Here is a 27910-nt window from a genome sequence, read left to right as displayed (position 1 = left end):
CTGGCTGGCTACACGGAGGCACTGGCCGGCTCTCTTTGTTCCAGAAGCCCATGTTGGGGTCCCCTTCTAGGCCATTCCCCAGCAAGACGCTGGCATCCCTACAGCTCACAAAGGCCCGAGGAAGCCCCCCAGCCTCACTTCGGCCTGCTGAGGGAGTTCTCGCTTCGTGACCCTCCCCCCGGCCCGGTATGGGACGGCAGATCCCTCAGACATGGAGTCTAATGACCCTTGCGCAGCCACAGCCCAGAGAGCGGAGGTGACTTGGCCAGAGTCACAAAGCTAGCTGGTGGCAGCATCACCCTTTGAGCCCCGAGGCCCCATACTCCTGACCCTCCTCAGCTCGGTGCCATTTCCAGCCACATCTGCTGTCCATCCAGCCCTCAGAGAGGGGGTCCTGCCAGGCAGTGGGATCCCTGCGGGGTCCTCTACTTGAAGCAGAAGGAAGGCTTCCACACCTGAGCCTCGATCCCAGCATTCCGGGTGGAGAAGGAGGGCCTGGGGGCCTGCCTGGCGCGGGGAGACCACGCCCTGGAGGGTGACACGGGGGAGATATCACTGCTGTAGGTCGGGCTCACGGCTGTGGGCTGGAGGCCGTCCTGGCCGGGGGAGCTGTAGAGGCCCGGTGAGGAGCGGGAGGGCCGAGGCAGGGCCGGGGATGCCGGGAGGGCCCCCTTGGGGAGGCTGGGCACCAGGTCCAGGGAGCTCGGCTTGGCAGGAGAGGCGGCTCTCGGTGAGGGCTTGACAGGCTCCTTGATGGGCGAGAGGACGAAGAGCGAGGGCCGCAGCTGGTAGGCCGGCTGCTTGGTGGGCTCAGGGCGCAGGACCCCGTTCTCAGGCAGGTAGCCGTGGTAGAGGGAGGCGGGCGGGGTCCGAGCTGGGCTCCGGGATGCCACTCGGAAGGCGCCAGGAGCATTGGTGGAATATTTCCAGGATGAAGGCAGGGACATGGTGGGCGAAGGGCAGCGGGCCAGTTCGGTGTGGCCCGAGGACTCGATGACATACTTCTCCATCCGGGACTGGCGGCGGGCGTAGAGCTCAGCCCCCTTCCCGGAGGCCTCGGACAGGTTCTGGTTGGGCTTGGGCTTGGGCTTGGCCTGGATGCGCGGTGACTTGAGGCACGAGGCCCACTCCGGGAGGATCTCCTCGGCCGCCGCAGGGCCGGCCCTGTCCCGGGGTGCTGACTCCTGCTGAAAGTTGGAGGCCTCGGCCCCCAGCGCGAAGGGCTCGTCCTCCACGCCTGCCTCCCCCTGGTCCCTCTGCCTCCGCTTCTCATCGGCCGTCTGTACCAGATCCAGCAGGTCTGGATTTGGGGTCACCTTGGGCTTCTCCACGAAGGTGAACATGGATTTCCGGCTGCCCCTGCGGGCCATCGACTCCTCCAAAATGCCCGTCTTGCTGGCAGGAACTGCCTGGCCCTTCAGAGGAGAAGGCTTGGGGTCAGAGCTGGGGTAAAGGGCAGAGTAGGACGGGGGAGACCTAACCCGGGAAGCCAGGGGGGCCGTGGACAAGGTCTCGGCATAGGTGGGGGGTGGGGTGAAGTTCCCCAAGGGGCGTCTCTCCAAGGCAGGGCTTCGCTGTGCCACAGACCTCCTTTCCACCATGGGGCTATGGGACATCACGTGTCTCTGTGGCCGAGGGCTCCTGTCTGCCATGCTGGAGGGCTGGGGAGCCAGGGCCTTCTCCCCGAGATGTCGTCTCTCTACCATGGGGCTCCGCTCCATCTGGCTGGTGCTCCCTGGCGCCTGGATCCCGAAGGGTCTGGCGGTCCTGTTGACCACTGATGGGGGCTTGGCCAGTGTGAAGTGGACCTCACTGTATAGCTTGGCGGGCGTGGGCGTGGCCGCCCACCCAGACGTCTCTTGTTCTGCTGACACCGCTGGGGCACTGGGCTGTATATCGATGAGCAGGGAGCTGGACATGAAATCTGGGGCTGGGGTCCCGGAGCTGGAGAGGGGAGTCGTTTCTTTGGAGAAGGTGCTGGTGGTGGTAGGTGGAGCTGACACCTTATCAATTAGGAGCGTGCTGCATCTCACCTCCGCAGCCGGCTCCGGGGGCTGCCCGCCGGAACACAGGGTGCCGGGTTTGGGATCTGACACCGTGCCATTGGGAGGGAGCTGTGCCTCCGAGGGCTGCTCGCTGTTTGGAAGCGGCAGGCTCTGTGGGGTGACAGGTGCCGGGGGGTTCTGGTTGTTGTCTGTGGCCGGCAGGCTGTGGGTGCTGTTAGAGGCTGGCACGATGAGGGTGGCACTGAGTGAGGAAACGTTTTTGTTGACATCTGCAGCCGGGCTGTGGACCTCAGCCGTCGGCGGGCTTGCTGGGCTCTGCTGGGCTTCTCGGTTCTGGGACAGGTGCAGTCCGTTGGCCGTCAGCAGGGCTGCGTTCTCCTTCAAATAAACCACCAGGGGTACCTCCTCCTCCTCGCTGGCCACCTTCTCCAGGTGCCGCAGCAAGTTGGCCTTCTCCGAGCATCCCTCCATGCTGTGAGCAGGGACCCCTACGTCAGGGCTCTGGCTGTCGGCGTTCCTCGGAGGGCCTGGTTCAGGGAGTGAGGTGGGACTCAAGCTGAGCCCTGAGGCATAGCCTGTGGGGCTGGCAGGGGGCACTCGGAGGGACTCCTGGCTGGGCTTCTGTCCCCTCCGGCCGTGGTTCTCCAAGGTGAACTCGTTCACCCTCTGCCGCCGCCTGTTGAAGAGCTGGACGCCGCGGGAGCTGGAGCTGGGAGGGGTGGTCAGCTGGGCTGCGATCTGCTGACTCCGGGCCTTCGCCTCTTTCAGATCTCTCTCAGTGAGGCTAGTGCTCGGGCCCAAGGCTGTAGGGAGGGACAGAGGTCCAGTTAGCAAATGGGAATGCTGAGCCACACGGGTACAGAGACAGACAGATGGCCACCGTGTCCCTCCTACCGATGATCTTTTCCTCTGGAATTTGATCTTTACTCACTGTTTCCTGGAATTCCCTCTCCTCATAAAGATCCCTGACCCAACAATCATGGCCCAACTCAAATGCCACCACCTGTGTAAAACCTCCCCTGATTACCCTTTCAGGATAAACTGGCCCCTCATTTGGCTTCCCCCTGAAGGTTGTCAATACTGCACTTTATCAAACTCAGCAATCACACCTCATCCTAGCAGTAGAGGCCCACTATACCCTGACTCATCCCCTACCACCCTTCTCCACTCACTAGGCTCTGCCCTGCTGGCATCCTTTCAATTCCTTGAAAATGCCAAGTTTTTTTCCTGCCCCAGGACCTTTACACTTGCTCTTTTCTCTGGTTGGCATTCGATATTGCTTCCTTCTTGCCATGTGGGACTCTCTGGAGGGATCTTCTTCTGTAATAAGTCCTCCCCCCTCCTATCCCACCATCTCTTTGTTATATTTTCTTCATGGCATTCACCATAATTTGGAATTATCGTTTCCTTGTTTATCATCAATCACCCCACCTAGAATATAAGCTCTAAGGGGGCAATAACCTTGTTTGACTGGTCATCCTGCTGTTCCTGGCCTCTAGAATAGTGCTTGGCATAAAGTGGGCACCCAGTAGGCATTACTGAAGGCATGAATGAACCCCCAGGACATTTTCTATGTGCCTGTCTTGGGGCCCTTTACACTTTCAAACTCACAGTGTGATCATTTGCTAACACTAACAGTAACACTTCCTCTTTTTAGAATAGGTCATGCATTCACATGGCCTAAAAATTCAAAAATTTAAAAAAGCAAAAAGTATTTACTAAAAAATGTCCCTGCACCCCTGAGCACCCCTACCACAAATCAGTAACAACTGTGACCAGTTTCTTCTCGCAGAGTTTCTTCTTACTTTTATTTAAATAATCGTTTTTAAATTCTCATATTTTAATATCATGACAGTAAGGCATTGGGCTAAATTCAGCAGCGACTATCCTAGAACATTGCATTACTTGATATTGTCCTCACAAGGACACTGGGAGATAAACATTGCCCGTCTCTGTTTTACAGAAGTGGAAAATGAGGTCCAGAGGCTTTTAAGTAACTCATCCACAGTCACACAACAAACAGCGGCAAGGCCGGGGTCAAAACCAGTTCTCTCTGGGTTCACAACCCAAGCTCAAGTTGCCCATTTGTCCCAAAAGGTCCCTTTGGGATGTACAGAAGACAGAATCAGTGGTGGGGGGCGGGTTCAGTCGAGGGCTGTGGAGTCTGGGGCCTGAGGTCGGTGATCAGGCTGGTGTCAGACCCCTGTTAATCTGTAAGTTCACTGTAGGCAACCACTTCTCTCTATATCCCCGGTGCCCAGCTGGTACACCGTTGGTGCTCAATTTATGCTTATTGAACAACGAATGAACGAAAGGACCAGTGGACAGATGGATGAGATAGCCTGTGTCCATGGCTAACAGCTCAGTCAGTGGCTGGGAAAATTCTTCCCTGTCATCCTCCCCCCGCCCCTCTCTACTGTGGGAAGCTAATTAGTTCTTGAGGAATCTGACCCTGCCCTCCCTCCTACCATGCCCTCATTAGCACTGGCCATGACATGCTGAATGGGTCTCCAGGGACAGTCTTTCCAGGCATCCTGCCAGCGAGGCTCAGAATTCATGGACTCCCAGAGCTGGAAGGGCCCTTACAAAGGAGCCATTTGAACACCACCCCCATTGTATAGATGAGGAAACTGAGGCCCAGAGAGTCACACTAGGGTCAGCAGGGAGGCCCACACATAGCAGAAGCTCTCTGGTCCCCACCTCCTCCTCCCATCCTCCCATCAAGATCTGGCTTCGCACCCCCATACACCTGTGCCCACCTGTCCAGAAGAGCCTGCCCCGTGCACCCTGACACTTGTTCCCTCCTGGTAGGGCTCCTCTCCTGCCTGGATCCCCCCCTCTGTAAAAGATGAAGGATTTGTGGGTTTGGCCAGGCTGCTGCCCAGGGGTGGGGTCTCAGGTAGGGGCGAACCGGCCACACAGGAGGGACCTGAGAGGTTTGCCGGGCTCATGCAATGCTTGTCTCCTCTGCTCTGCTTAGAAACCAGGACTCCTGGCCTGAATCTGGGCTCTGCTGTTTGCTGCTTGTGTGACCTTGGCAAGTCAGCACACCTCTCGGAGCCAGTTTCCTTAACTGAGGAGAAGTGATAAACGCACTGCCGTTAGGGTTGAGAGGCTGCAATGAGGTCATGCATTGTCATGAGGCCCAGGGGACAGCGCAGAGGGCTCATGCTCCCCAGGGAGGAGCTGCTCAGTGGTGACCCTACTCTCGTCCCTGGAAGGGGTCAGAGCCTCTTCTGGCAAGGGAGATTCACTCCCAAGATCAGGATCCTGAGGGGGAATGTGACTCTCTTAAGGTCACACCTGCAGGGGATTCCAGCATCGTGGAGAGGCAGGGATTACTGCCCCCAACCACACAGCCTCAGAGTCTCGGGGATGGCTGCCACTGGGTCCGACTGCCCCCATAATTCCCGTGTCCCTAAGACCACGCCCCTGAGTTACAAGCCTCTGTTTACACACCCCACTGACAGGGAGCTCACGGCCCTAAAGAGCTGCCTTTCACTAATGAACGCTCCTTTGCTATAAAGTTACTCCTTACATTAACTCCCAACCTCTACTGCCACGTATATTGACACATAGATAAAAAGCTTTTTCTTTCCAACCTGAGAGCCCTGCAGAGATTCACAGACACAAATCACATCCCCCTGGGGCGTGGTCAGGATACACGTCCGTCGTCCCACCAGGGTTTCTTATGACACAATTGCTAACATTGATTAAACATATTGTCTTATTTAATTCCCACAACAACGCTACGGAACATGAACTATTATCCACTTTGTAGTGATGAGAAAACCAAGGCTCGGAGAGGTACAGTGAGTTGCCCAAGGTCACAGAGCCAGAAAGTAGTGGGGCTGGCTCCCCGCTGGCTCTGCACAACTCCGGAGAGCAACAGGCTTTCTGGGAAACACATTCCCACAGTGTAAGGCTCTCAGAAGGTCCCTCAAGGGTTGAATAATCCAGACCTTCCAATTCCCTGCACTTGCCTGTTTTTCTCCTTGCTTCTCTGCTTCCATCCTATCCCCAGACTGGTTCTAAAGGCCATGGGTTTTGAAAATGCTCAAAATGTCAGAGCATGAAGGGCTCTCGGGGGCTAAATGAGCCTAGGAGGCTGCAAGAGGGAAAGAGTGGCAGAGTAGGCCTCTGGGCCAGGACTCTGTCTGCTGACCCCCAGCTGGGCTTGGACCCCCCCCCCAACCTCCCACTGCTGTTCTGAGACAAGAAGAGGGCAGGGGAAAAGGCCAAGGGGTGAGAGAGCCCTGCCTCCGAGGGAGCTCCTGGGCCCCCACCCCCAGCCCGCAGTGACTCCACGGAAAAGGAATCCGGCAGGAGGCTTGGGCAAGACCCTGCCAGCAATTCAGCCGATTTCTGCCACCCTCACAAACAAAGCTGAGAGAAGGGGGGCTGGGCCAGCCACAGGCAACCCACAGTCCCACACTTCAGGGCACCAGGGGAGGTGGTTCTGTCCAACATCCCCCAGACTCAGGAATTGGTGCCCCTGGCCATGCCCCAGCCAGCCAGGACCAAGATGGTGCTCCCTGATGCCGGTACCTCGACCGAGTCCCCCCTCTGCACGGCTGGGGCCTGTGCCTGTGTAAGCCAGAATGCCCCCTCTTTTCAGGGCGGGGTGCTGGCCCTTGAAAGATCTGCTCTGGACAATGGATCAGGAGCTCCGAAGACAGGCGTTCAAGAGAGGAAGAGGTGAGGGCAGACACAAGGAAGAGCTGCCCGGGCTCAGGAGACCTGGGTCCAACAGGGCTAACTCCCTAAGCAGGCAGGAAGACAAGAAGCCCCAAGTTCAGCTGGCAGAGTGAGGACTACATTGGATCCTGCAATCGTGCAGGGGCCGCGCTGTGCACTTTACACGCATCAGCCCCCTCAGTTCTTCCCCCAAACTCTGAGAGGTCAGCACTACTATTCTCCCCAGTTTGCAAATTAAAGGGGAGCTCAGAGAGACCTGTCCAAGGCCATACAACTTGCAAGTAGCAGAGCTGGGATGCAAAACTCTAAGTCTGGCTGCTGAGTCTCATTTCCTAACCATTTTGCCTTCTAGACCCAGACTTTGGAGGGACGGACACCAATAGAAATTCCAGAGCTCTTGGACGAGGCTCTGCAGAACAGCCTGTTTCTTTGTCTCATGGTCCATGTCCCCAGCAGTGCCCTCTCCCCTCTCAGCTGCCTAGAACAACCCATGCATTCTTTCCCTTCTTCCTCTCAGGAGAAGAACTGATAGAACTCATTCTTACTACGGTAGAAATGACTGCTAGGAGATGAAAGCCCAGTGGAGTGGAAAGAGCATGGTATCAGGAGTCAGGATACCTGAGTTCCAGTTGTGCTTAGGCAAGGATAAGCCCTTTCTCCCACCCCGATTACCCCTGTAGGCAGTTGCCTGGTCTGCTGACCATCAGGCCTGTCTGGACGGAGGAACTGAAGGAAGGAGGTGGGGCAGGGGAAGGGAGGCCAGAGCAGAAGGTCAGGACAGGGAGAGAATTCAAGGAAATGCTTCTTCACACGGCTGCCGTCAATGGGAGTGCCCAGGCCCCATGTAGGGTGGAGTGGGACAGGGAGCCAGAGGTGGGACTAGAGACTGGCTGGAGGCAGCCCATTGTGGCCGCCTGGGAGTCTTGGCAATGGGACAGGTAAACAGGCTGGGTAAACTGCCCCCCTGCCGGGGTCAGGAAGGAACCAATGGCTGGCCGCTGCATAACCTCTGGCTCGGCTGGGGGCAGGAAGATGAACTGGGCCTGAGTAATGGCCTGGCCGCCTTGCCATCCCCTGCCCCATATCCTCCCGGCTGCAAGGAGGAAATGACACAGCCTCCATTCCCTAGGGAGTTCTCCATCCACACCAAAGTCCCAGGGAGCGCAACCTGACTGAATCTCAGCAGGCTGCCAGCCCTCCTCTCAGGAGAATACTTCATACTAAGGTGAGGAGGACTGCCAGGACATGGGCGATGCATAAGGGCAGAAATGGGGAGCCCCAGACCTAGCTCCAGCCTTGCCACTAACAGGCTGGCAGAAGGCATCACATGCTTCTTCTCTTGATGCCCAGAGGGGAACTGAGACCAGAGAGGGAGGCCATATGCCCTAAGTCACACACCCCAAACCACAAAGGCACTGCCGCGCTCTCCTCTTACTCACTGCAGCTGGGTCCTCCCTGCAGCCCAGCTTCCCCCTGGATGCTGAGCCGGCCTCGGTTTCAAAGCCTCTGGGAAAGGCAGCCAATTGCCCCGCCGACAAAGAGAGGAAAATCCCACTTCGAAGGCAACGGAGGAGCTGGACGAGACTGCTCTCCTCCACAGATGACTCAGCCCCGCTCTTTATCAGGAAAACCGATTTTGCAACAGTTTTTCTAAATGGCCCCTCCGCCCCCAGTCTCTCCTCCGCCAATCCACCCGCCCCATGCTGCCAGATTCATCTTCCTCGGCCTGGCTCCGCTCACTTCTCTCTCCTGCCTCCCCAGGACGTGGACGATCCAGCAGCTAGTCCTCAGCCTGGCATTCAGGGCCCCTGACACCACAGCCTGCCCGAGAGCTGGCTAACCCGCTCTCTGTGCCCTCACCAGCGGCCAGAGAAAACCCAATGGTTCGTGCTTCCCACACGCCCCCTGTGAGTTCCCGCCTCCCCTGTGTGGTCTGCCCCCGACCCCTCTCTGTGGAACCCGGCCCCCATCCTTTCTACATACCCCAGCCTGCCCACCTAACTTGAATGCCACTATTCCCTCCGAAAAGCCTCACCAGCATTTTATCTGCACCACTTCGTAATACCCTCATCGCTTTGCACATTCTTCATATGAGTGAGGATTACCCTTCAGGGCATGCTCACCACATGCCAGGTCCTTGCTTCATTTGTAACAACCCTTGTGGTCAGCAGTACCCTCATATCCATGTTAGAGGAGACACGGGCTCGGAGGGGTGAAGTGACTTGCTCAAGGCCGCACAGCTAGACGGAGGCAGAGCTGGAATTCAAACAGGGTGGCCCAGCGCCCGGTCCAGGGCCCATCCTATGGGCCACACTGCCTCCTCCCAAGGTCTTGTTCCGCAGCAATCAAGGTCTAGGTCTTATTTCCCATCCCCCCACACGGCAGGAGCCCCCCCACCACCACCAGGGCAGGGGCCTCAAAGGCTTCCTTTCTGTATTCTCCCCTATCCCCAACACCTTCCACGCGTGCTTGCAGAATAACAATGAATTCAATGAGGATGACAATAGCCAACATGTGAGGAGCACCAGCTGCTGCTAAGCAAAGGGGTGAGCATGTATTTTCTCATTGAAACCTCACAGTAACTCATAAGGGAGGCTCCCTGGCCTGTGTTGAGGGAAAAGAGACCCACAGAATTAGAGAGCTCCCCCCAGGTCTCACAGCCAGCAGGGGGCAGGCAGAGCAGAGTTGGAGCTGGGAGTCTGATTCCAAGCCTGGGCCCCCTCCTTCTGAGGAGCTCATTTTCCCCAACCACTGTTCCAGGCCCAGCCCAACTGCCATTTCTTCCAGGAAGCCCTCATCAATCCATCCAGACTCCTAAGATCAATGCTCCACCCCTGCTCAAGCTGGCCCCGGGGCCTCAGAGCAGAAGGGGGTCAGAGGAAACAATGGGTTGAGAAAGTTTAGGAGCCAAGGCCTGAGGGGAAGCAGGCCTGGCCCAACTCCTGGTCTCTCTGCTGGAAGTGGGTTAGGATCAGGCAGGTGGGTGGGTTGGGGGGAACCTAAGAAGAGGGCTCTCAAGTCGGCATGGGCCTTAGCGGGCAGCATCCCTTTAGGCCACAAGCCCTGCTCATCACTAGGCCTCTGCTGTAGGGTCCTTCTCTGCCAAGGACCAGGAGCCACCACCTTTCTCCTGCCTGCTCTGCTGGCCTAAACACTAATCTACAATTAGATTTCCAGGGACTTGAACATGGTGACCCAGAGAGAGGCAGGCTCAGCCCCAGGTGCACAGCAAACTGGGAAGGACTGGTTCACAGAGAACCACACTCAGACTTGGGCCTCCACTTCCCAGTCCAGCCCTGGTAAGCCAGGCCTGCCAGCCAAGTCCTCTCCTGTTGCACCAGCCTCCATCACCCCAGCCCTGGGAGCCTCGGGAGTACAGAAAGGACTGCCACACCCTGCCCTTCTAGACAGAATGTTTCATCCAGGAGACAAAAGGTGGGGAGCCAGTCTGGGGAGAGATGGCTTCCCCTAAACTGCCGCTGCTGGGGGTGTAGGTGGGCCTAGTCCATCTCTGGGGCTCGGGCTCCAGCACCCAGCCCAGGGCCTGGCACGCTGGGCCCTCCACAAAGATGCAGCCCTTTCTCTTGGCCAGGTCTCCATGCTCTCTAAATGCCCCCACACTCAGCAGAGGCCGGCACTCGCTCAGTAAGTGGGGAGGAAATTAATGACTGAAGGATGAGCCCTCCCACAATCCAAATCCACCTTCACACTTTGCCCCACCATTCGTCCTGGGAGACAACTTCTAGGTACCTCTAGATCTCAGATTCATCTAGATTCTAGATCAGAGATCTAGAGGATACTTCCTAGAAGAAGAGGGGAGAAGGAAGAAGGGAGGAAGCAACATGGGTCTGTGGGTGAAGAGGGAGATGAAACCTCAAATCACAGTGTTAGACCTAAGAGGCAGAATATTCCATTAAGCACCGAGAGAATAAAGGGCCTAAAAGAGAGATTAATTGGGATAAAGGAATCCTGGAAGGCTTCCTGGAGGGGGTGGCATCTACGCTAGGTCTTGAAAGATGGAGCTGTGGAGGCAATCCAAGCAACAGGGCCAGCCCAGCAGAGGCCAGAAGGCTCAAGGCAATCCCCACCCCATTCCCCTCCATCGCCCCTACCCCAAATCAAGACCAGCTGGAGAGGAAGGAACCTCTGAGAAGAACACAGCCCTTGGGCTGGCCCCGAGACTGAGGGTGAGTGGGGTGTTCCAGGGAGGGTGCCACCGGAGCTGTGTACATTACGTGGCACATGCCCGGGGACCAGTGGCACCGTGGTACCAGCCCGGGGCCTCCGGGTGGGTTACATAACCGTCCCACCGTCCCCGACTGGGCCGCGCACTCGGCCCGGACCCTCCTCCGCCTCCGCTCGGCCTCCTCAGCCATCTGTCTGGGCCGCTTCCCTCTTACAGAAGAGGCCGCTGCAGCGAAAGTGAAGGCCAGCGCCCTGTGGTAAATTCCCCACATTCCTTCCTCACAGAAAAATAAATAGCCCCGGAGAAAGAACGCAGGAGGAATGATAATGACGGCCGGCAGAGTCCTGGCGGGCCCGGGGTAAACAGCGCAGGCAGCCTGAGCGCCCGCAGAGTCCCTGGCCCTGGGGGACCACTGCCTGTCCCTGGAGGCTGCCGGACTCAGGAGGCTGCCTGACCCTGGAGGCTGCCTGTCCCCTGGAGGCTGCCTGTCCCCGAGGTTGCCTGACCCTGGAGGCTGCCTCTCCCTGGAGGCTGCCTGTCCCTGGAGGCTGCCTCACCCTGGAGGCTGCCGGTCCCCTGGAGGCTGCTGGTCCTCAGGAGGCTGCCTGTGCCCGGGAGGCTGCCTGTCCCTGGCGGCTCCCTGGGCCATGCCAACTCTCTCAGGTCTCAGGCTTGCTCACATCTGCCCAAGAAGGCTCTGGGAATCCCTTGGTCGGGGGGATGACTTCGGAGGGCAAACGTGTCAAGGGCGGGACACACTTCACTTCTATCACTCAAGCTGCTGTTTACTGGGAACTTCTTAAGTTCCAGGCATTCGGTTTAAGTATTATCATTATGTTATTATGTTGCTTCATTTTCTCTTTGCAAGCTGTGGCCTGGGGGTGCCGTTATACCCACTTGACAGATGAGAAAACAGGCTCAGGAAGGTTTGGGGGTTTTGCCAAGGTTATTTGGCCAGTTAGTGGTACGCGGTCTCCGCTCCTGCCTCTCACTCGCACGTCCGTTCAGCCCACCTGCCCTTCCCAGAAAGCCTTCCTCGACCAAGTCCAGCCCGAGGCGCCGCCTGTTCTCCTCCCATGCCCTGTTCAACCAGGCGTCCTGTACCACTTGCGGGCTACCTTTAGTAAATCACCTCACCTCTCCGGGCCTCGCCTTCCTTATCAGCGCAACAGGGAGGATAATACCTGCTTTGCAGAGTCACTGCAGGGTAAATGAGATGTGGAAATGGTTCCTACAGTATAAAGTACTATGCACGCCTGAGGGGGACTTAACTCAGCCGTTTGCACAAACCCACCTCTGCATAACTCTGCGGGGCTCAGGCTCTGTCTGTCTCTCTTCCTCCTTTCTCTGGCCCTCTCTGGGTCTGGTCTCGCTCTTGTGCTCAGCCAGGCACAGCCCAACTTCCCCTCACTCAGACCCCCCCTCCCCCAGCATCCTCTCTGCAAGGGCACCCCAGCGTCAATCTCTAGCCAACGTGCTGCAGCAGAGAGAACCAGGTTTGAACCCCAGGTCTGCCCCTTGCTAGATGTGAGTACCCAGGCCCCTCTGGTCCAAGAGTGCTAGGAGGCAAGGTGCCGCCCAGGCTGGCTCCCACCTCTCAGCGCACCGCCCTACAGGGTACCGCGGCCTGGGGCATTCTGGAGGCTGCCGACCCTGCCATGCCCCCAGGGACCAGGCCTATCTGGCTCCCCTCCAGCAGGACCACCCAGCCCCACCCGCCCCTTGTCCCTCACACTGCAAAAGAACAGAAGACTAGAGGCCAGGAGATTTGGCCCCAGTATCTGTCCTGTCACAGTTTGGGTGAGACATTGGACTAGTTCCTGACCCTGTTTGGGCTTATTTGTCCATGTGTTGAAAGAAGGGATTGGACTGGAACAGTGATTCCTAGAGTATGGTGCCCCCACACCTCTAGTGGAAGCCAAAGGATTTAAGTGGGACCCTGAGACCTGAAATTGTAATAGGTAAGTTTCACACGTGTAGTGGCAAAGGAGTATAATGAACACATCAAACCTGTGAAGGGCATATTACTGCTTAGGGAAAAGTAGATATTTCAGTAATGAAAGTTAAACACTTTAAAGGAAATAAGGAAATATAGGTGGTGCATGGACTCATTCATTCACCCGATATTTATTGCACCCCAACTAAGGGCCAGGCACCGTTCACAGCCATGAAGAGTAACAAAGATCCCTGCTTGCATTCGAGTAGGGGGGCAAGATAATAAATATATGAATAATGACACCAGTAAGTCAGAAGACAAATGTTAAAGAAAGAGATAAAGCAGGGACAAGACTTATACTGACTGCATGGGGTGGGGGTGGGGGGTCTGCAAAGTAAATACGGTAATCAAAGTCCCAAAGAAGTCACGCCTGAGTAAAGAAGCGAAGCAGGTGAGGGAGTGAGGCCTGTGCATGTCCAGGAAACGAGAAACCAGGCAGAGGGAAGAGCTGGTGTTAAGGTCCTGAGGCAGGCTCGCACCTGGCCCGTCTGAGGATGGTGCACGTAAGGTGGAGGTGGGGCACGGATGAAGAAACCGAGTTCTCTAACGGCCCTTCTCCTACTGCCCTTCTGGATCTTAGGGATCCCCCTGCATCACAGCCATTTGCGCACGCGCACACCCACACGTGCACACGCACACACACCCTGCAACACACACACATTCTCAGTAGCTTCTCAGTGCTGCCCAGAGCCTCGCCTGCAGCAGCACCTCCTCCTCTGCGCGCACACCAACACACGAAGGTGGTGCTTGCTTCACACCTGCAGTACCCGGAGGCTGGCCTGCACACCCACAGAGGGGCAGAGCCTACGTGCGAATGTGTATGCCCTGAGCACATGCACGTACGCAAGCGAGACGCACAGGTCCTCGGGGGGCCGAGCGGCCCAGGCGCGCATGCAGCCGGCATACACCCTGTGGCAGGTGCATTTCTCGCCCGCCGGCCTGCCCTGTCTGCAGGGAACTAAGCGACCACACAGCCCTTGCCTGGAGGGCACATGCTACTGTAGAATGTTACATGTGCTGCGGGCGTGACTCCAAATTCGCCTCTCCAGCCTCTCTGCCCCTCGGCCATGGTTTCCTCTTTCCAGGGATACGTAAAAATCTACCGCCTGATACTCAAATGTGCCGGTGCGTCTTGTCCTTGTGGAGAATGTCCCCTTTTCTACCCATACTGTGATTAAATGGCAAAGCCGTGTAAAATGCCTTGCGCAGCACTGTAAATGTTAACCAGCTGCCACCAGCATCACTGCATGTCATAATCCTCGCCCCCGGCTTCATCCCTTCAGGTTGCTGCAGGGAGAGGGGGGGTGGAGCAGCTGATGAGTAGGAGCAAAGGGCCAGACAGGGAGCAGGAGGTCTGGCTTTTAGTTTCAGTCTGGTCCCCAACTCATCGTGAGGCCTCGAGCAAGTCCCATCCCCTCTCTGGCCCAGAGCAGAAACCTGCAGGTGCTCTAGGATCCCTCAGGGAGTGTGTCCCAAATGCACATTCCTGGGCTCCACCCCGGCCCCGGACCACGATTACCCACCTTAACAGTCCCCTCTGAGGGGTTCTGGAGCACTGCCAAGCTGGGGACCCACGGGCTTTAGAGCGCATGCTTTTATTAATGTGTTTATAAGTGAATTAACGTATGGGAAAATGCTGGAACATAGTGTGGTACATAGTAAGACCCCATAATGTTAACAAAAAATACACTTAAGAAAATATATTTACTTACGTAGTATGCCATCCCTTGGTATGCATGCTTTTATAGTCTTACCAGCACCTTCGCATCCATCAGAGAGAGAAGCAGGGCAGGGGTTGCTACACTAGATTACTGACTAAACGACCGAAGCAGAGAGAGACAAAGGAGCCTGGCCAGGATCTCCCAGGATGCAGCCAGAGACCTCGGCTCAGCTTCATGGGAGGTGCCACCCCGGGGCCTTGTCACCTCACCCCCAATGGCTCTGACTTCTGGCCCACAGAGTACCTGTCCTTCCCCTGTAGGCTTACAAAAACTCTGGACACACATGACTTCTCCAGTAACTCAGGGTTCACTGAGAACAGGACAACCGCAGTTAAGTTCCTGCTAGCCATAATATCCCTCTCACTGGGCAGTGCAGGGGCTCCCCAAATTCCTAACATTTCATGCTACCATTTGATCCAAAGTGATCCTTTGTTCCAGTCAACCTGGATTCAAACGCCAGCTGAGCAGATCACTACCTTGAGCGCGTCTTATAAATGCTATGCCCAGCTCCCCGCTTTGTAAAGGGTGATCCCTACTCTGCAGGGTGATTGTGAGGACTAGGTCTCAGATGTGCAAAGCACCCAGCATCAGGCCTGGCATGGATGCTCCTGCGAGGACACAGCACCATGAACTCACAGGCTCAAGTGGGAGATTCTGGAAGGCAGGGATTCTGTCTCATTCACCTGTGTACCCACACCTACTGCGTGTAATACGTGCTCAATAAATACGTGCTGAATGAACGCAGAAATGAAATGATATCTCCAAAGCAACTCTGTCCTAGTCCTAGCGTACCATTCTATTTCATGACCCATTTCCCAGCTTGGAGGCTGGAGGCTCTGAGCAGGAATGGTCAGGGCCAGAAGGGATGGGTTATGGGGAATGGGAAGTGCCCCCCCCCCCATCTGCCAAGGCAGTGACAATGACGGCCATCCAGGGAAGGTGGTGCTCTTGGAGCTTTGAGTGTAATCCTGTTGACTCAGAGCCATAAATAATGCACCAGCATGTTCTCTCCTCACTCTTCTGTCGCGCTGAGAATAGCCCTGGCTACCCTTGCAGGAATTCCACAGGGAAGAGAACAGGACACCAAGATGGGAACAAGCAGGGAACGAGGTTGCTAGGCTGCGGACGGTCAAGTGCCTTCCCTCCAAGGCCATCTTTCCAAACCCGTGAGACAAAGGACCCTGGATGTCAGAGCTGAAAATGCTTTTCGAGGCACCTGCCAGGAGCTCTCCAGGGAAAAGGAAGAAGGCTGAGAAGATGCGGCACCACCCCCACCCTCTTCCTGTTATCTTTTCCTCCTCCCTTCCGATGCCCATCCTAATACGCCCAGGCCTCAACCACCCCTCCACACTCCTCCCTCTCCCTATTCATGCGATGAATAAATATAGAGTGGGTGGTTCCCCTCTTATGCGTTTCGTATGTAAAACTTCAGAGAGAGAGGAAGCTTCTATAGCTTTTAATTTAAAAAAAATGTTTAAGTTTAAAAGTGGCCGACCTAGAACAGGGCCTCTCCAACTCTAACGTACACGTAATGTCATTGTTCGGGGATGCTGTTAAAATGCAGATTCAGATGCAGGAGGCTGAGGGTGAGGCCTGAGAGTCTGCCTTTCTAAGAAGCTTCCAGGGGATACTGATAGTGTATCCATGGGCCAGACACTGAGCACAGAAAACTAGAGTATTTCCCTACAAGACAGATGGAGAGGCTGAGGCCCAGAGAGGAGAAGGGATGTGCCCAAGAGCACACAGCGGACCTGGGCTCAGAATACAGGCCCCCCGACTCCTCCTAGGGTTTGGCCCTAAGGGGCTTTGGAGTTGAATGGTGCTGCTTGGTGTGGGGAGGGGACAGGTGACAGTGACAGGCAGTGGTAGGCAGTCCTGGGGCAGGCCTTCATTCAGCCACAGGCCAAACCTCCTTGGGTCCACAGGCTCTCACAGGAATAAAAGGAAGTAAGGACTATCCTGAACAGAGGCACTCAACCGAGTGAGTAGCTAAGAACATGCCCTCACCAGCCTGCATTTGAGGCCTGATGGACCACCAGAACTTCCTGGAAGGTGGGGTGCATCAAGTGGCCATTAAACTGCAAACAAAGATCCAGACGTTGGGTAAGGAGGCTGGGGGAGTGCGGAAGGACCCCGTGGCAGCTCTATCAGGGTGCAGATCCAAGGGAAAGAAGAGAGGAAGGCAAGACCACCTTCCAGACCAGCCCTGGGAGCCACTCCTCCTTCCCAGGATGGATCTCAAACCCCTTCGCAGGCTCCAGGCCTTGCGTGACCAGCCCCACTGCCCGTGTTTCCCCGCTGCAGCCCCCCCTCCCCCACCACGGTGCCTCACCGCCCTACCCTCCAGCCTTGCTGGCCCTCCTTCAAGCGCTCAGACAGGGCCCAAGCACCTCCTAACCCCAGGGCCTTGGCATCGGCTGCTGCTTAGAAAGCCTAGAATGCTTTCTTCCTTACCCCCTGGGTTGTCCCTTTCTGACCACACTTCTCACCCTTCAGGTCTGTTTCTGGGTCTCAGGGAGGGCTGCCTGCGCTCGGAGGTCACATTCCTCTGCCTCTCCTCTAAACTCTCATTAGATCTGTAATTCCATCATATTTTTCTAAGTGTCAGTCTGCACTGACTGACGACAGTAAGCAGCCCTGAAGGGCAGGAACCTTGGCTGTCATTCCTCTGTTCTGTCCCTGCCTCTGTGCGTAGGCCATGGCTGGGGCTCAGTAAACCTTTGTCGACTGAATGAAGGAATAAATGGATAAAAACACGGCTCACATCAGTACTGCAAAGCCTCCTACCTCCGTGGTTTCTGGCCCTGCTCACCCTGAAGAAGTTGTACGGGACCGGGGTTTGCAAGATTCTCTGGGTCCAGTCCTCTGCTCCGCTACCCTCCAGCTGAGTGGGCTTCGCAGGGCACATCGCACTCTGAGGTGGGTCTCCAGCGCGGGCCGCTGGGTTAAAAGGAGCCATGGAATCTGGCAAAGACTTTGGAAGCGGTCAAGAGCTTTCAGCGGTAGCATTACTCTGGTGTGTTTGAGGCCCAGAGAGGGAAAGAGCCTCACTCAAGATCACACAGCCTGCGTGTGCTGACACCAGCTCCCACGGGCACAGCTTAAACCTACGGCTGAGCTTCGGGCCCACCCAGGCTCAGTGAGAGCGCCATCTGCCTGGCGGCTGGGCAGGGGTGGAGGAGGGAGAGCATTCAGCCTCAGGCCCAGTGCCAGGGTGGGTGGGCGGAGCCCCCAGCGGGAGCCCTGAGTGGGGCCGGGCAGCCGGGCCTGGGGGAGCCAACTGGAGCCCGCTGGGTGATGGCATACTTGTTCCCCATGCGCGTGACAGTCTATTTTTTGTCAGCGCCCTCCCCCCAACTCCATGTACCCTCCCAAAGGGCCCCGTATCAGGAATCATGTTCTGGCTGAGACCAGGGCCACCTTGGGGATCGGAGGAGTGTCCCCAAGTCCCATTGCCTCATGGAGCCCACAAGTACTAAGCATCCCATAAGGCAGGGCAGGAGGGCTGGGGAGAAAGAGCACCTCCTACCTGTGTGAACTTGGGCTGGTCCCTGGACCCTCTGACCTCAGTTTCCCCCATCTGTACAGTGAGGGGAGGCATGCCAGACTCCATAGGAGTTCATTACAACTCAAGCTCTTGGGATCCGCTCAAGCTCTATGACACTAATGATACCACTCGCCAGGCCCTGGCAGAGCCTCCGTGCCCACAGCCCTCCCAGGGTACGCTTGATCCTCCCTGACCTACTCCCAGGGGAGGAGGGGGGTAGGGAGAAAAAAGGCTGAGCTGGCTCAGGGGCCAAACTCAGAACCCCAGACTCCAGACCTCAGGTTCCTCTTTCCAAGACCTGAGGGATAGAGGTGAAGAAGATCAAAGAGGAATGCTGTGTGTTCTTAAGCAGGTGGCCTGGCCTCTCTGAGCTTCTGGCACACCATCTAAAGTAGAAGAGATTGTGCAGAAGTTAAGCTCACAGGCTCTGGAGCCAAACTGCCTGGGTTTGAATCTAGCCACTTACCAGCTGTGTGACCTTGGGAAGCTCACTTAACCTCTCTGTGCCGGAGTTTCCCATCTGTAAAATGTTGATAATAACAGCACTTACTTCATGGAGTTGTTGACATGTAAAGAACTTAGGATACCCTTGGCACATAGTAAGTAACCATAAATATTAACTTTTTTTCAAGAACTTTGGTTTTTATCTCTCGAACACTCTTAGTCTCCAAGAGATTTTATTCCAGAAGATTAGATGTGTGAGTCTCAGGTCAGCCTACTCTCTTGTCTGTGGGGCTCATCTAGCCTGCCCTTTCCTAGCTGGCCCCAAGTTTTTAGTGTCTGCTGAGATCTTTCACTTCCATGATCCTCTCACATCCTTCCTACCCCATTTCATCGCAGCTCAGAACCGAAGCCTGAGCCCCAGAGGAAACGAATGATTTGTCCCAGACCACCAGCCAGTTAGCTAAGACTAGAGGTTCAAGTATTTGTTCCTGAAGTGCAGTCCAGGCCCTTTCCCACTGCGCTGTGCCCATCCTCCCGCCATCAAAACCTGTTCCTGGCCAAACATCAAAAAGCTCAAGATGTGAGTCTTGAGCTAGGGTCCATCTCCTCAAAGCCTTGCTATTTTAACAGATCAAAACACGACAATACTATTTAAGAAGTAAGAGTTATCTCTTTTAGCATCTATCATCATTTAACTTCAAAACAACAGTAAAGATAGGGTTTATTATTATTTCTATTTATAGATGAGGAAACGCAAGCCCAGAGAGGTTATATAATATGCTTCAGATCTCCCAGCTAGCCAGGAGGACCCAGGGGTCCAGCCACAGAATCTGCGGGTTAGCCACGCAGGAAGCTGGTCACACAGGAGTAGACTGAACTTTGCTTCACCTGCAGTGGGCCTGGGAGGCTGAGCGGGGGAGTAGAGGGTTGCCACAGACCTATACTATCCTGCCTCACCAAGTGGAAAAGATGAAGCTAGGATGGTGGAATTTCAGGCAGTGGCCAGTTGGTAAAGATTTCATTCTGGAGAGAGAGGGCTTTTGTAAGCCTCTGGAATTACAGGCCCTGGAGGCTGTCCCCACACTGATTCCTCCTCTGGCCACACTAGGTAGAGACTGAGCCCCAGTGTCCAGGGACAGTTCACAAAGGACTATGAGCTCACACACATACACGCAGGCCTAACTCAGCAAAGCCCAGCCACTCCTCTGACCAGATCACAGGCCTGGGGCTCCTTTGGGTCTGCAGCCTGAAGCCATGGGGGATGAAGGCATTTTCATAATCTATAGCCAATGGCCGCCCCCAACCGTACTCCCACCCCAGCTCCTAGTTTAAACCATTTATTGTCCTCTGAAATACCCTTCCTCCCAACCAAATCCCTCTCATTCTTCTAGACCCAGGTCCTGGACATGCCTCCTCCATGAAGCCAGCCATGACCACTCTTCCAAATAATATTCAGGTCTCCACTCCAATGGAGTAAGAGAGGCCTTCCTTAACCACCAACACAAAGTATCCCCTCCAAATTGTTCTCCATCTTAGCAGCATGGCATATATATATATATATTCTATCTGAAAATATTTTGTGTTTTTCTCTGCCCTCCTTTTTCTTGTCTATTTCTCCAATCAAAATGCAAGCTCCTTGAGGACAGGGATCCATCTCTCTTGTTCATTACTGTAACCCTAGTGCCTAAGGACCCACCTCATCCTGTAGCTAGCCAGGGACACTGAGGTCCATAAAGAGCAAGGGTTTCACCCAAGGTCACACAGCAAGCAAGCAGCAGAGATCAGCTTAACACCCAGGTCCCTGCCCTGCAGCCGAGGGCACTTGGCCATCCTCATCCCCACCCCCGTTGACCCTCTGCTGGCCAAGCTTGTCCCTGCCTCCACACAACAGTGAGGGCCAGAGCCTACAAATCCTCCACAATGGAGGCACCTTTCCACTTCCCTGGGGGCCTGCAGTGCCCCGAGCTGGGCAGCCCTGCCTGCTTCCCGGCCTCGGTCCCTCCCTTCCTGGCATCAGCAGCTCTGATGAGCTCATGTCTGGAAGCCTGGGAGCTGCCCTGAAGGAAAAGGTGCCTCCCAGGCCAGGCCCATGGGACAGCAGCGCGGCAGGTGGAGGGACTCCTAGGCTCAGGGTGACATGTGTCAACCATGGAGATAGGGGGAAAAGGACACATAGAGACTGTTCCTCCTGTGCTTCTCCCATCTCTCCAGATGGTCCTCTGTCACTGGGCCCCCTCCCTTATCAAGGAGCTGCTCTGTCCTAAGGAGGGGGGGCTCTGCTGCCTTCTACTCACAGAACTACCCGGGGCAGAGCTCATCCCCTCCCCAGCCTCAGTCTCCCTGACTCTAGAATGGGGAGAGTAGATAAAATGCTGACTGAAGAAGCTGGGGATCAGCTAGGGAGTGGGCACCTGAATGCCACAGGGTTTTGTCCTTTTTTTCACCTTAGGGGAAGGGCAACAGCCAATAAGAGAGGGAAGGGGTTAAAGGTCTTATTTTTAACCATAAGTGCTGATTCCAACCACAGCTTAATTTAGGTGCTAGCTTGGGAGATGGGGGGAGCTAGCCCACAGCTTGCAAAGTGGGGGCCACCCTGAAAAAAGTGGGAGCTGGGGCAGCACGGCAGCAAAAACCTTGCCTTTCGGAAGTTCTCTGAATATCAAACTACAGTGATTCTAGTCCATTCCCCTTGTTGTACAGATGGGGAAATTGAGGACCAGAGAGGAGGAAGAGCCAAACCAAGATCTCACATAGAGACAGAAGGAGGGGACCCCACTCCAAAGGGTATTTTCAACTCCCTCAAGGAGCCCCATCCCACTGCCTGAGGTAATACCGAGGTTTGTTTGTGGCTCTGCCCCCCAGCACAGGATGGGGGGGGCAGGCATGGGGTTGGTGACAGGCTGGTGGGCACCAGCAAGACTTCCAGTCTCTTACCCCAGCATACCCTAGTCCCTCTGATCAGCATCTGCTCTCATCCTAGGCCTTGCATCATGACAGGGGCGGGGCACCCTCAGACTGCCCCCTTCACCCACCCAGTCCCTGCTGTCTCCAATGCAGTTGTCCCCTCGGGGGTCCTCTGCCCACTCTGTCACTGGAAGCCAGCAAGGACAGGGCTTGCGTCCAGATCACACAGCAAGTTGGTTTATTCCAGTGTCACTTGTCACTCAGGATAGGGTGGGGAGTGGGGTGTCTGGTGCTTCCCTGCTCACTCTTGTTCCTTGTAGACAACCGAGACCAGGAACTCGGGGGGTCCCTGTCCCAATCCAGAGTAAGCCCATAACTTGGGGGTGGCGGTAGGGAGAAAGGGAGACCCTTGCCCCAGAGTCCTCAGAGAGGTCTTGTCAGGGGTTGCTTAGAGCCCCTGATTCCGCAGTGTAGGGCTTCGGAAGGAGCCCCACCCTCCCCTCACTTCACCTCCATGGCTCTCACCTTGCAAACGGGGTAGCGGTCAGGGTGTTGTGCGACTCTGCTGTAGAGCCCTTAGGACAGTTCCTCTTCTGCCCCTAGGCGCTCAGGAAGGGCCTCGATCTGCCCAGGGGGCTCGGCCCGTGCTCCCCGCGGTCGGAAGGTGCCGCGTCCCGCATGCGTCGCCCGCCCCGCCAGAGCCCGGCGCCGCCGCCCCGCCCGCGGCAAGGGGGACGCGAGGCCAGCACACGCCGTTCTGCCACCCCACGGGCGCCCATGTTGGTCACCCCGGCGCGAGCCCGGCCCGCCTTTCCCGGAGCCGGCTAGCGGCCCGCAGAGCCCTCCGGCGGGTGCCCACCCGTCAGCCCGGGCTGCGCCGGCCCCCCGAGGCGCTCGCGGGTTGGGGCTCGAGCGCCGGGCCCCCCGCGCAGCCCCGGGAAGTAGCTTCCCCGCGTCGTGGCGTCCTCCCGCTCCGGGGCTGCTCGAGAGATTCCAGCTTTCCCCAGCACTTCCCCCCGCCCCCCCCCCCGCCACCGTACAGATGGGGAAACTGAGGTCCACCGTGTAGCAGCGACTCGGCCAAGGTCACCCTGTGCGCGGGGACCGGAGCCCAGATGTACCACCTCCACCTGGGCGGCGCGGGGAACAGCACAGGTGGGAAGGGGCGAGGCTCGCCGGGCGCCGGCACCCCTGCCCCGCCAGCGCCCCTCACTCACCTCCTGCCGCCGCGCGCGGTCCCCGAGCTCACCGGCGCCGCCGCCTCTGTGCACCTGGCCGCGTCGGTCAGTGCGCCCCGCCCCGAGACCCCCGCCGTCCCCGCTCCGCCCCGGGCGCCCCCTCCGCGTCGCCGCCGCCGCCGCCGCCACCACCTCCTAGCGGGCTGCTCGGGGACCCGGAGCCGGGAGCCGGGAGGGCTGGGCGGGCGGGAGGGCCAGCCGCGCTCCTGCCGCCCGCTCCCCGGGGCCCTAGCGCCGCCCCGCCCGCCGCCCCGCCCAGCTCCCCCCCCCCCCCGTGGGGCGACTCCCTTCCCTGCGGGCTCGGCCCAGGGATCCCGGCGGTCCCCCTGTTCTCCCGCTTTCTTCCCTTGTGCCGCACTCTGCTACCTCGTTGTGCCTCTCTGTTTCCTCCTCCTTTTTTGTATCTCCAGGTCAGTCCCTAAAATCCTCTGCTTTCATTTCACCCAGTTCTTCCTGTCTCCCCATCTTTTTTCTCAATTCCCACCAACCACCCCTGTCTTAAATGTGTCTTTGTGATTCTGTCCCCAGAACTGATACCATCCCCACCTCCCCAGCCCCTTTCCTTTCTGACCCAGATGCAGTACCCCTCAGGCCCAGCTTCCCTCCCCCTTCTCAGCCCTGGTGACTAGCATAACTGTCTACCTTGACAGGACTCAGACAGATGGGGACCGAGGAAGCTTGCCACCTCCCCGCTGGCCTGGGGCCATCCCCGGGCTTAACGGGTGGGTCAGGAGCAGCCAGGGCAGGGAGGCTGTGCGGCTCCTGGGTCTCAGTTCCCCATCTTTTCATTGAACTAAATGCCATTCAGATTGGGCTAGCAGAGCCCCATGGCAGTGGTCAGTGTGCCTCAGAGTCAAGTGCGGATGCTGGTACCGGTCGAGACGCCCACATTCTAGCACACCCTCCCAGTGGTGAGGAGCCAGTGGGCTTGGAAACAGTACTGATAACAAGCACCCTTCACACTCCCACCAATTTTGAAAAAAAAAAACTACACTTGGAAAAGCGTTGGCCTGGGTTTTCACCAAAGTTTCCCTGGGTTCCAAGTACCCCACCCCTTCAACCAGGGTGAAGGGTGGTTCCACTTTCATTTGTCTTTCATATCAAGGTTCTGTGTTTAGATTTCTGCTAGAGGAAGCTAGAAGTGTGCTGATGTGAGCCCACCCCAGCAGAGGACCTGTGAAACCCAGAGCTGCAGGTGGCCTGTGCTTGGGACATACCCTGTCCCCAGCGGGTGGGCTCAGCATGCAGGAGGTCAGGTGACGGGGGGCAAACCCTCCCTGGCTGCTCCCATCCCTCTGGTGGGCCTCAGGGTCTGCAGAGAATCCCTCTGGCCCTGTGCGGATCTTGCGCTGGGGCTGTCACAAGTGGAGGTGGGACACATGGAGGGGGTCCTGGGGATTGGCACCAGGTAAGCTACTGCCTGCCTGATGAGTACATGTGCTAGAAAAGTGGCTATAGCCCAGCCTGTGGGGAACCAGGAAACAAACTGTGTGGGTGAGAGAGAGAGAGGGAGGGAGGAGAGAAGCTAGAATTACTGTGTGGGTGGGTATGAAAGAGAAAGAGATGGGGAAGAGGAAGGAGGACAGAAAGTGGTTCCGTCTATACGTAGGTGTGTGACAGAGGGTGTGCAAGAGTGGATATGCCTGTAGGAGAGAATGTGTGCATGCAGGAGAGATTTTAAAGTGTAGGTATGTGAGCAAAAGAAAATGGAGAAAAGAACATGCTTTTAACCTGTATGTAAGGAAGGGAATATGTGTGCTTGGATGTTTCCAGGTGGGACTGTAGCTCTGTGTACAAATCTGATACATGTGTCCACATGTGAAAGGTAGGCACGCCCGAGTGAGGTGTGTGTGTGTGTGTGTGTGTGTGTGTGGAAGGGTGTACTGCTGTATGCCCCATGCATGGATATGTAGGTATCTGAGGGCATGCATATGTGTGCACGTGTGTGCGGATGTGTGATTATATCCATGTGCGTATTTGCGTAAGAACATGGTGTGGAGATACCATGTGCATATATCACCCCTTTGGGGGGGTGTGACCGTGCATGAGTGCATGTGTGAGGCACGTGTGAGCCTGTGTGTCTTGCTCCCACACCATTGCCCTCCTATGCTGGTCCCTGTGGAAGTGAGAGGGGGCGTGGATGGTATCCCGCCCAGCCTCCTGCTCTGTCTACCTTCTCCCACAGGCCTAAAGAGCAGGCATCTTGTCTTTGGTCCAGTGACCACTGTCAGCTCCTACAGTGGCCAGGGGTTCCTCTGCCTCAACGTTATAGACACGGCCAGGGGCAGGGTGCATCTGACAAGCCAGATTCACACCCTCATCCCCACCTTAGAGGCTCAGAGCGTGTTCATTAGAGTTGGAAAGGCCCCCGGTAGCAAATGGCCTGGGGAGGAGGGAAGGTAGCTCTCCCCAAGCCACAGATGCAGGAGGGGCTGGATCAGTAGTGGGTCCCAGGTCTCCCTAAGTGTACGGGAGGGGGTGAAATATGGCTTGGCAGAATCCTCCACCATCCTCCAGAGCTTGAACAACCTTTTTCCAGCCCTAGGTGGGTGGAAGAACACAGCCTGCTGCCTTGTTTCCATGGAGACAAGGCAGCACAGAAGGTGGTTGAAAGCATGAGCCCAGACCTCCTGGGGTTCAAACCTCGGCTCCTCCACCCACGGGCCTAAGACTGTGACAAGTCACTTAAACTCATTGTGCCTTAGTTTCCTCATCTGTGAAGCAGAGGTAAGGAAAGTATGAACTTCATAGGGTTGTTCAGAGGACGAAATGAAGTAACCCATACAAAACAGGACAGCGTGTGGCAGCTGTACTGGGGGGCAAAAGCCCTGGGTTCCAGCTCGAGCTTTGTACCAACGGGCTGTGTGACCTTGGACAAGCTGCTTGCCATCTCTGGGCTTCGGAGTCTCCACAAGATTATCGCCACAATAATCTTGACCGGCCCTGCTGGTTATGCGCAGCTGAGACCTTGTGGTGAGGACAGTGGCAGTAGCTCCGGGCTCTCTTGGTGAGTTGTGGACCAGCTATTGCTGGCGGAGTCCCAATCATGAGCCCTGCCCGACACTTTCCTGCCCATATATGTTCTCTCCTGATGGCAGGAAGCTTGAGCTGCCGGCCACTGCTCACCTCATCTCTCTGCCAAGGATGACACTTTGCCCTGCTCAGCTGGTACTCAGGCTTTAGAGAAATGGCACCAGTGCCCACCCACCCCAGGTGGTGGGTGCCCAAGGCAGAAGATGCCATGACCCATCCTTAAAACTGCCAGGGGGCACTCAAGAGAGGCGGTATAATTGCAGAAGGACGGGGGTAATTGTCTGAAGATGCTTATAATCCTTTGGCGGTACTAGGAGGAAGCTTTAAAAGGAAGCCCTAATCCACTAATAACCTGGCAGCTCCACAGGCCTCTTACCTCCGGATCTCCAGGCAGAGAGAAGGGACTCTGGCCGCTCCCTTTCCTGAGGGAGCAGAAAGACCAGAGTGGGCTCTGACCCAAGACCACCTGGATTTCAACTCTCCTGCAAGACCCAGCTTCCTTCCTGCCTCCACCTCCAAGAAGACTTCCCTGAGACATTCGTCCTAAGGTCACTCCTGCCCCCTCCATCCTTAGAAATGTTCAGGCCAGAACTGGAGGCCATTTGGCTGGACATTAAAGGAAGAAATGAGCCGGACTGTGAGGAAGAAAGACTGATCGTAGTCTCAGCTCCCACACTGACAATGTGACTTTTTGGGCAAGGGACTTAGGTGTCTGAGCCTCTGCTGTGTCACCTATAAAATGGGGAGATTAATATCTGCCTTGGAAGTCCATATAGTGATATGGACGAGAATGGGATACCACAAAATGACCTAGCTCTGTGTAAGGACCAACAGGATTCATTAAAGGTGGCCCCTCTCCTGCCTTCACTCATGGTCTCTTCCACTTCAGGAGGTCACAGACGACACTGTGCCCTTGTAACTCCAGAATACAGTGGTGGCTAAGAACAAAGTCCTGTATTCAAAAAACCATGGTTGAATCATGGCATAGCAGCTTACGAGTCAGGAGTCTTAGACAAGTCACCTATGTTCTTTGAGCCTCAATCTTCGCATCCGTGTAATGGAGATAATCGTAGTATGTCCCTCATGGAGATTGCTATGAGGTTAAGTGAAACGATATAGGTAAAGCTCTTAGCACAGTGGGCTGGGCACATAAGGACTTACTTAAATAATAGCTTTCATACTGTTGAGTTGGTGATGATCATTTTAATTATTATTAATGTCCATCATGTGATCACTCTAAAATTTCCAAAACACTAACCCAATCTAAGAGCATTGCAACCTCACGATAGCTCTGTGAGGTAGAGAGGGCTCCTATTTTAATTTCATATTCACGAATGAGGAAACTGAAATTCCCCAAGGGAAAGCAGTTTGCTGGGGTTTGGCCGGTTGGTATCAGGTCCAGAACCAGCACCATGGCTCCTGACCCTCAGCCAGGGTCTGTGAGAGGGAAGGGAGCAGGTCCTGGGGCTTGTAGGCTCTTGGGGACCTGAGTTTGGGCTAACTCTGGTATGAGGGCCCATCTCCAAGTTCAAGGCTGCTGGGCCCTCCTGGGTCCTCCTTCTTCTTGCCCTTGATGCATCGAAGGCATCTGCTGGAGATCCCGTCCAGCTCCCTGTGTGACCCAAGCGTGGGGGAGTGGGGCGGGGGGGGGGGGGCGGGCAATGCTGGCCATGGAGGGGGATCAGAGCCTGGCGAGAATTATTTCAGAAAGGAGAGTGGGCGGGACGGCCGGTGGGATGTCAGCCAGGGCAGCAGCCTTGCCTGCAGAGAAACGAGGTGTTCCTCCAGTTTCCTGACGCATTAGCCCTCCCAGGCCTGTGTGGCCCACGTGCCCTGTGCTCCCAGCATCTGCTGGCTGCGGCTCCTGCCTCAGTAAGCATGGCTGGGCTCACGTCCTCCCCGTCTGGACCCACTTCAGCGCTTCCATGGGCCCGGGCAATGAAGGTGATCCAGTGTGGGTTTCCCTGTCCTGCCCTGCTCTGCTGTCTCCTGAGCCTGTGGGGAAATGATCTCTCTCCCTCCTTTCCTTCCTCCCCGCCTTCCTTCTTTCCCCCCTCCCTCCCTGACTCCCTCCCTTCCATCCTTCCTTCCTTCCTCCCTCCCTGACTCCCTCCCTTCCATCCTTCCTTCCTTCCTT

At 56.3% G+C, this 27910-nt stretch overlaps 1 protein-coding gene across 3 annotated transcripts in view; it reads right to left on the bottom strand.

The window, feature by feature from the left end:
* The window catches only part of LOC118006731 (synaptopodin-like), a 30475-nt gene extending 7574 nt beyond the window's left edge, over positions 1 to 22901 (bottom strand). Inside the window, exons 1-2 of one of the 3 annotated variants that reach the window (XM_034999486.1) lie at positions 22720 to 22901; positions 456 to 2809 (exon numbers count right to left, since the gene is read on the bottom strand). In XM_034999486.1, coding sequence (XP_034855377.1) covers positions 456 to 2477 — 2022 coding nt within the window. In that variant the 5' untranslated portion in view covers positions 2478 to 2809; positions 22720 to 22901. Of the gene's footprint in view, positions 1 to 455; positions 2810 to 8143; positions 8164 to 22027; positions 22419 to 22719 lie in introns of those variants that run through there. The other 2 variants (XM_034999487.1, XM_034999488.1) reach the window with 2 other exon arrangements.
* Positions 22902 to 27910: the final 5009 nt, after the last annotated feature.

This window comes from Mirounga leonina, unplaced genomic scaffold (assembly GCF_011800145.1).
Source record: "Mirounga leonina isolate KUSES-001 unplaced genomic scaffold, KU_Mleo_1.0 Mir_99, whole genome shotgun sequence".
Lineage (NCBI taxonomy): Eukaryota > Metazoa > Chordata > Mammalia > Carnivora > Phocidae > Mirounga > Mirounga leonina.
Note: the sequence above shows the minus strand (reverse complement) of the source record. Positions and strands in the feature narration are given on the sequence as shown.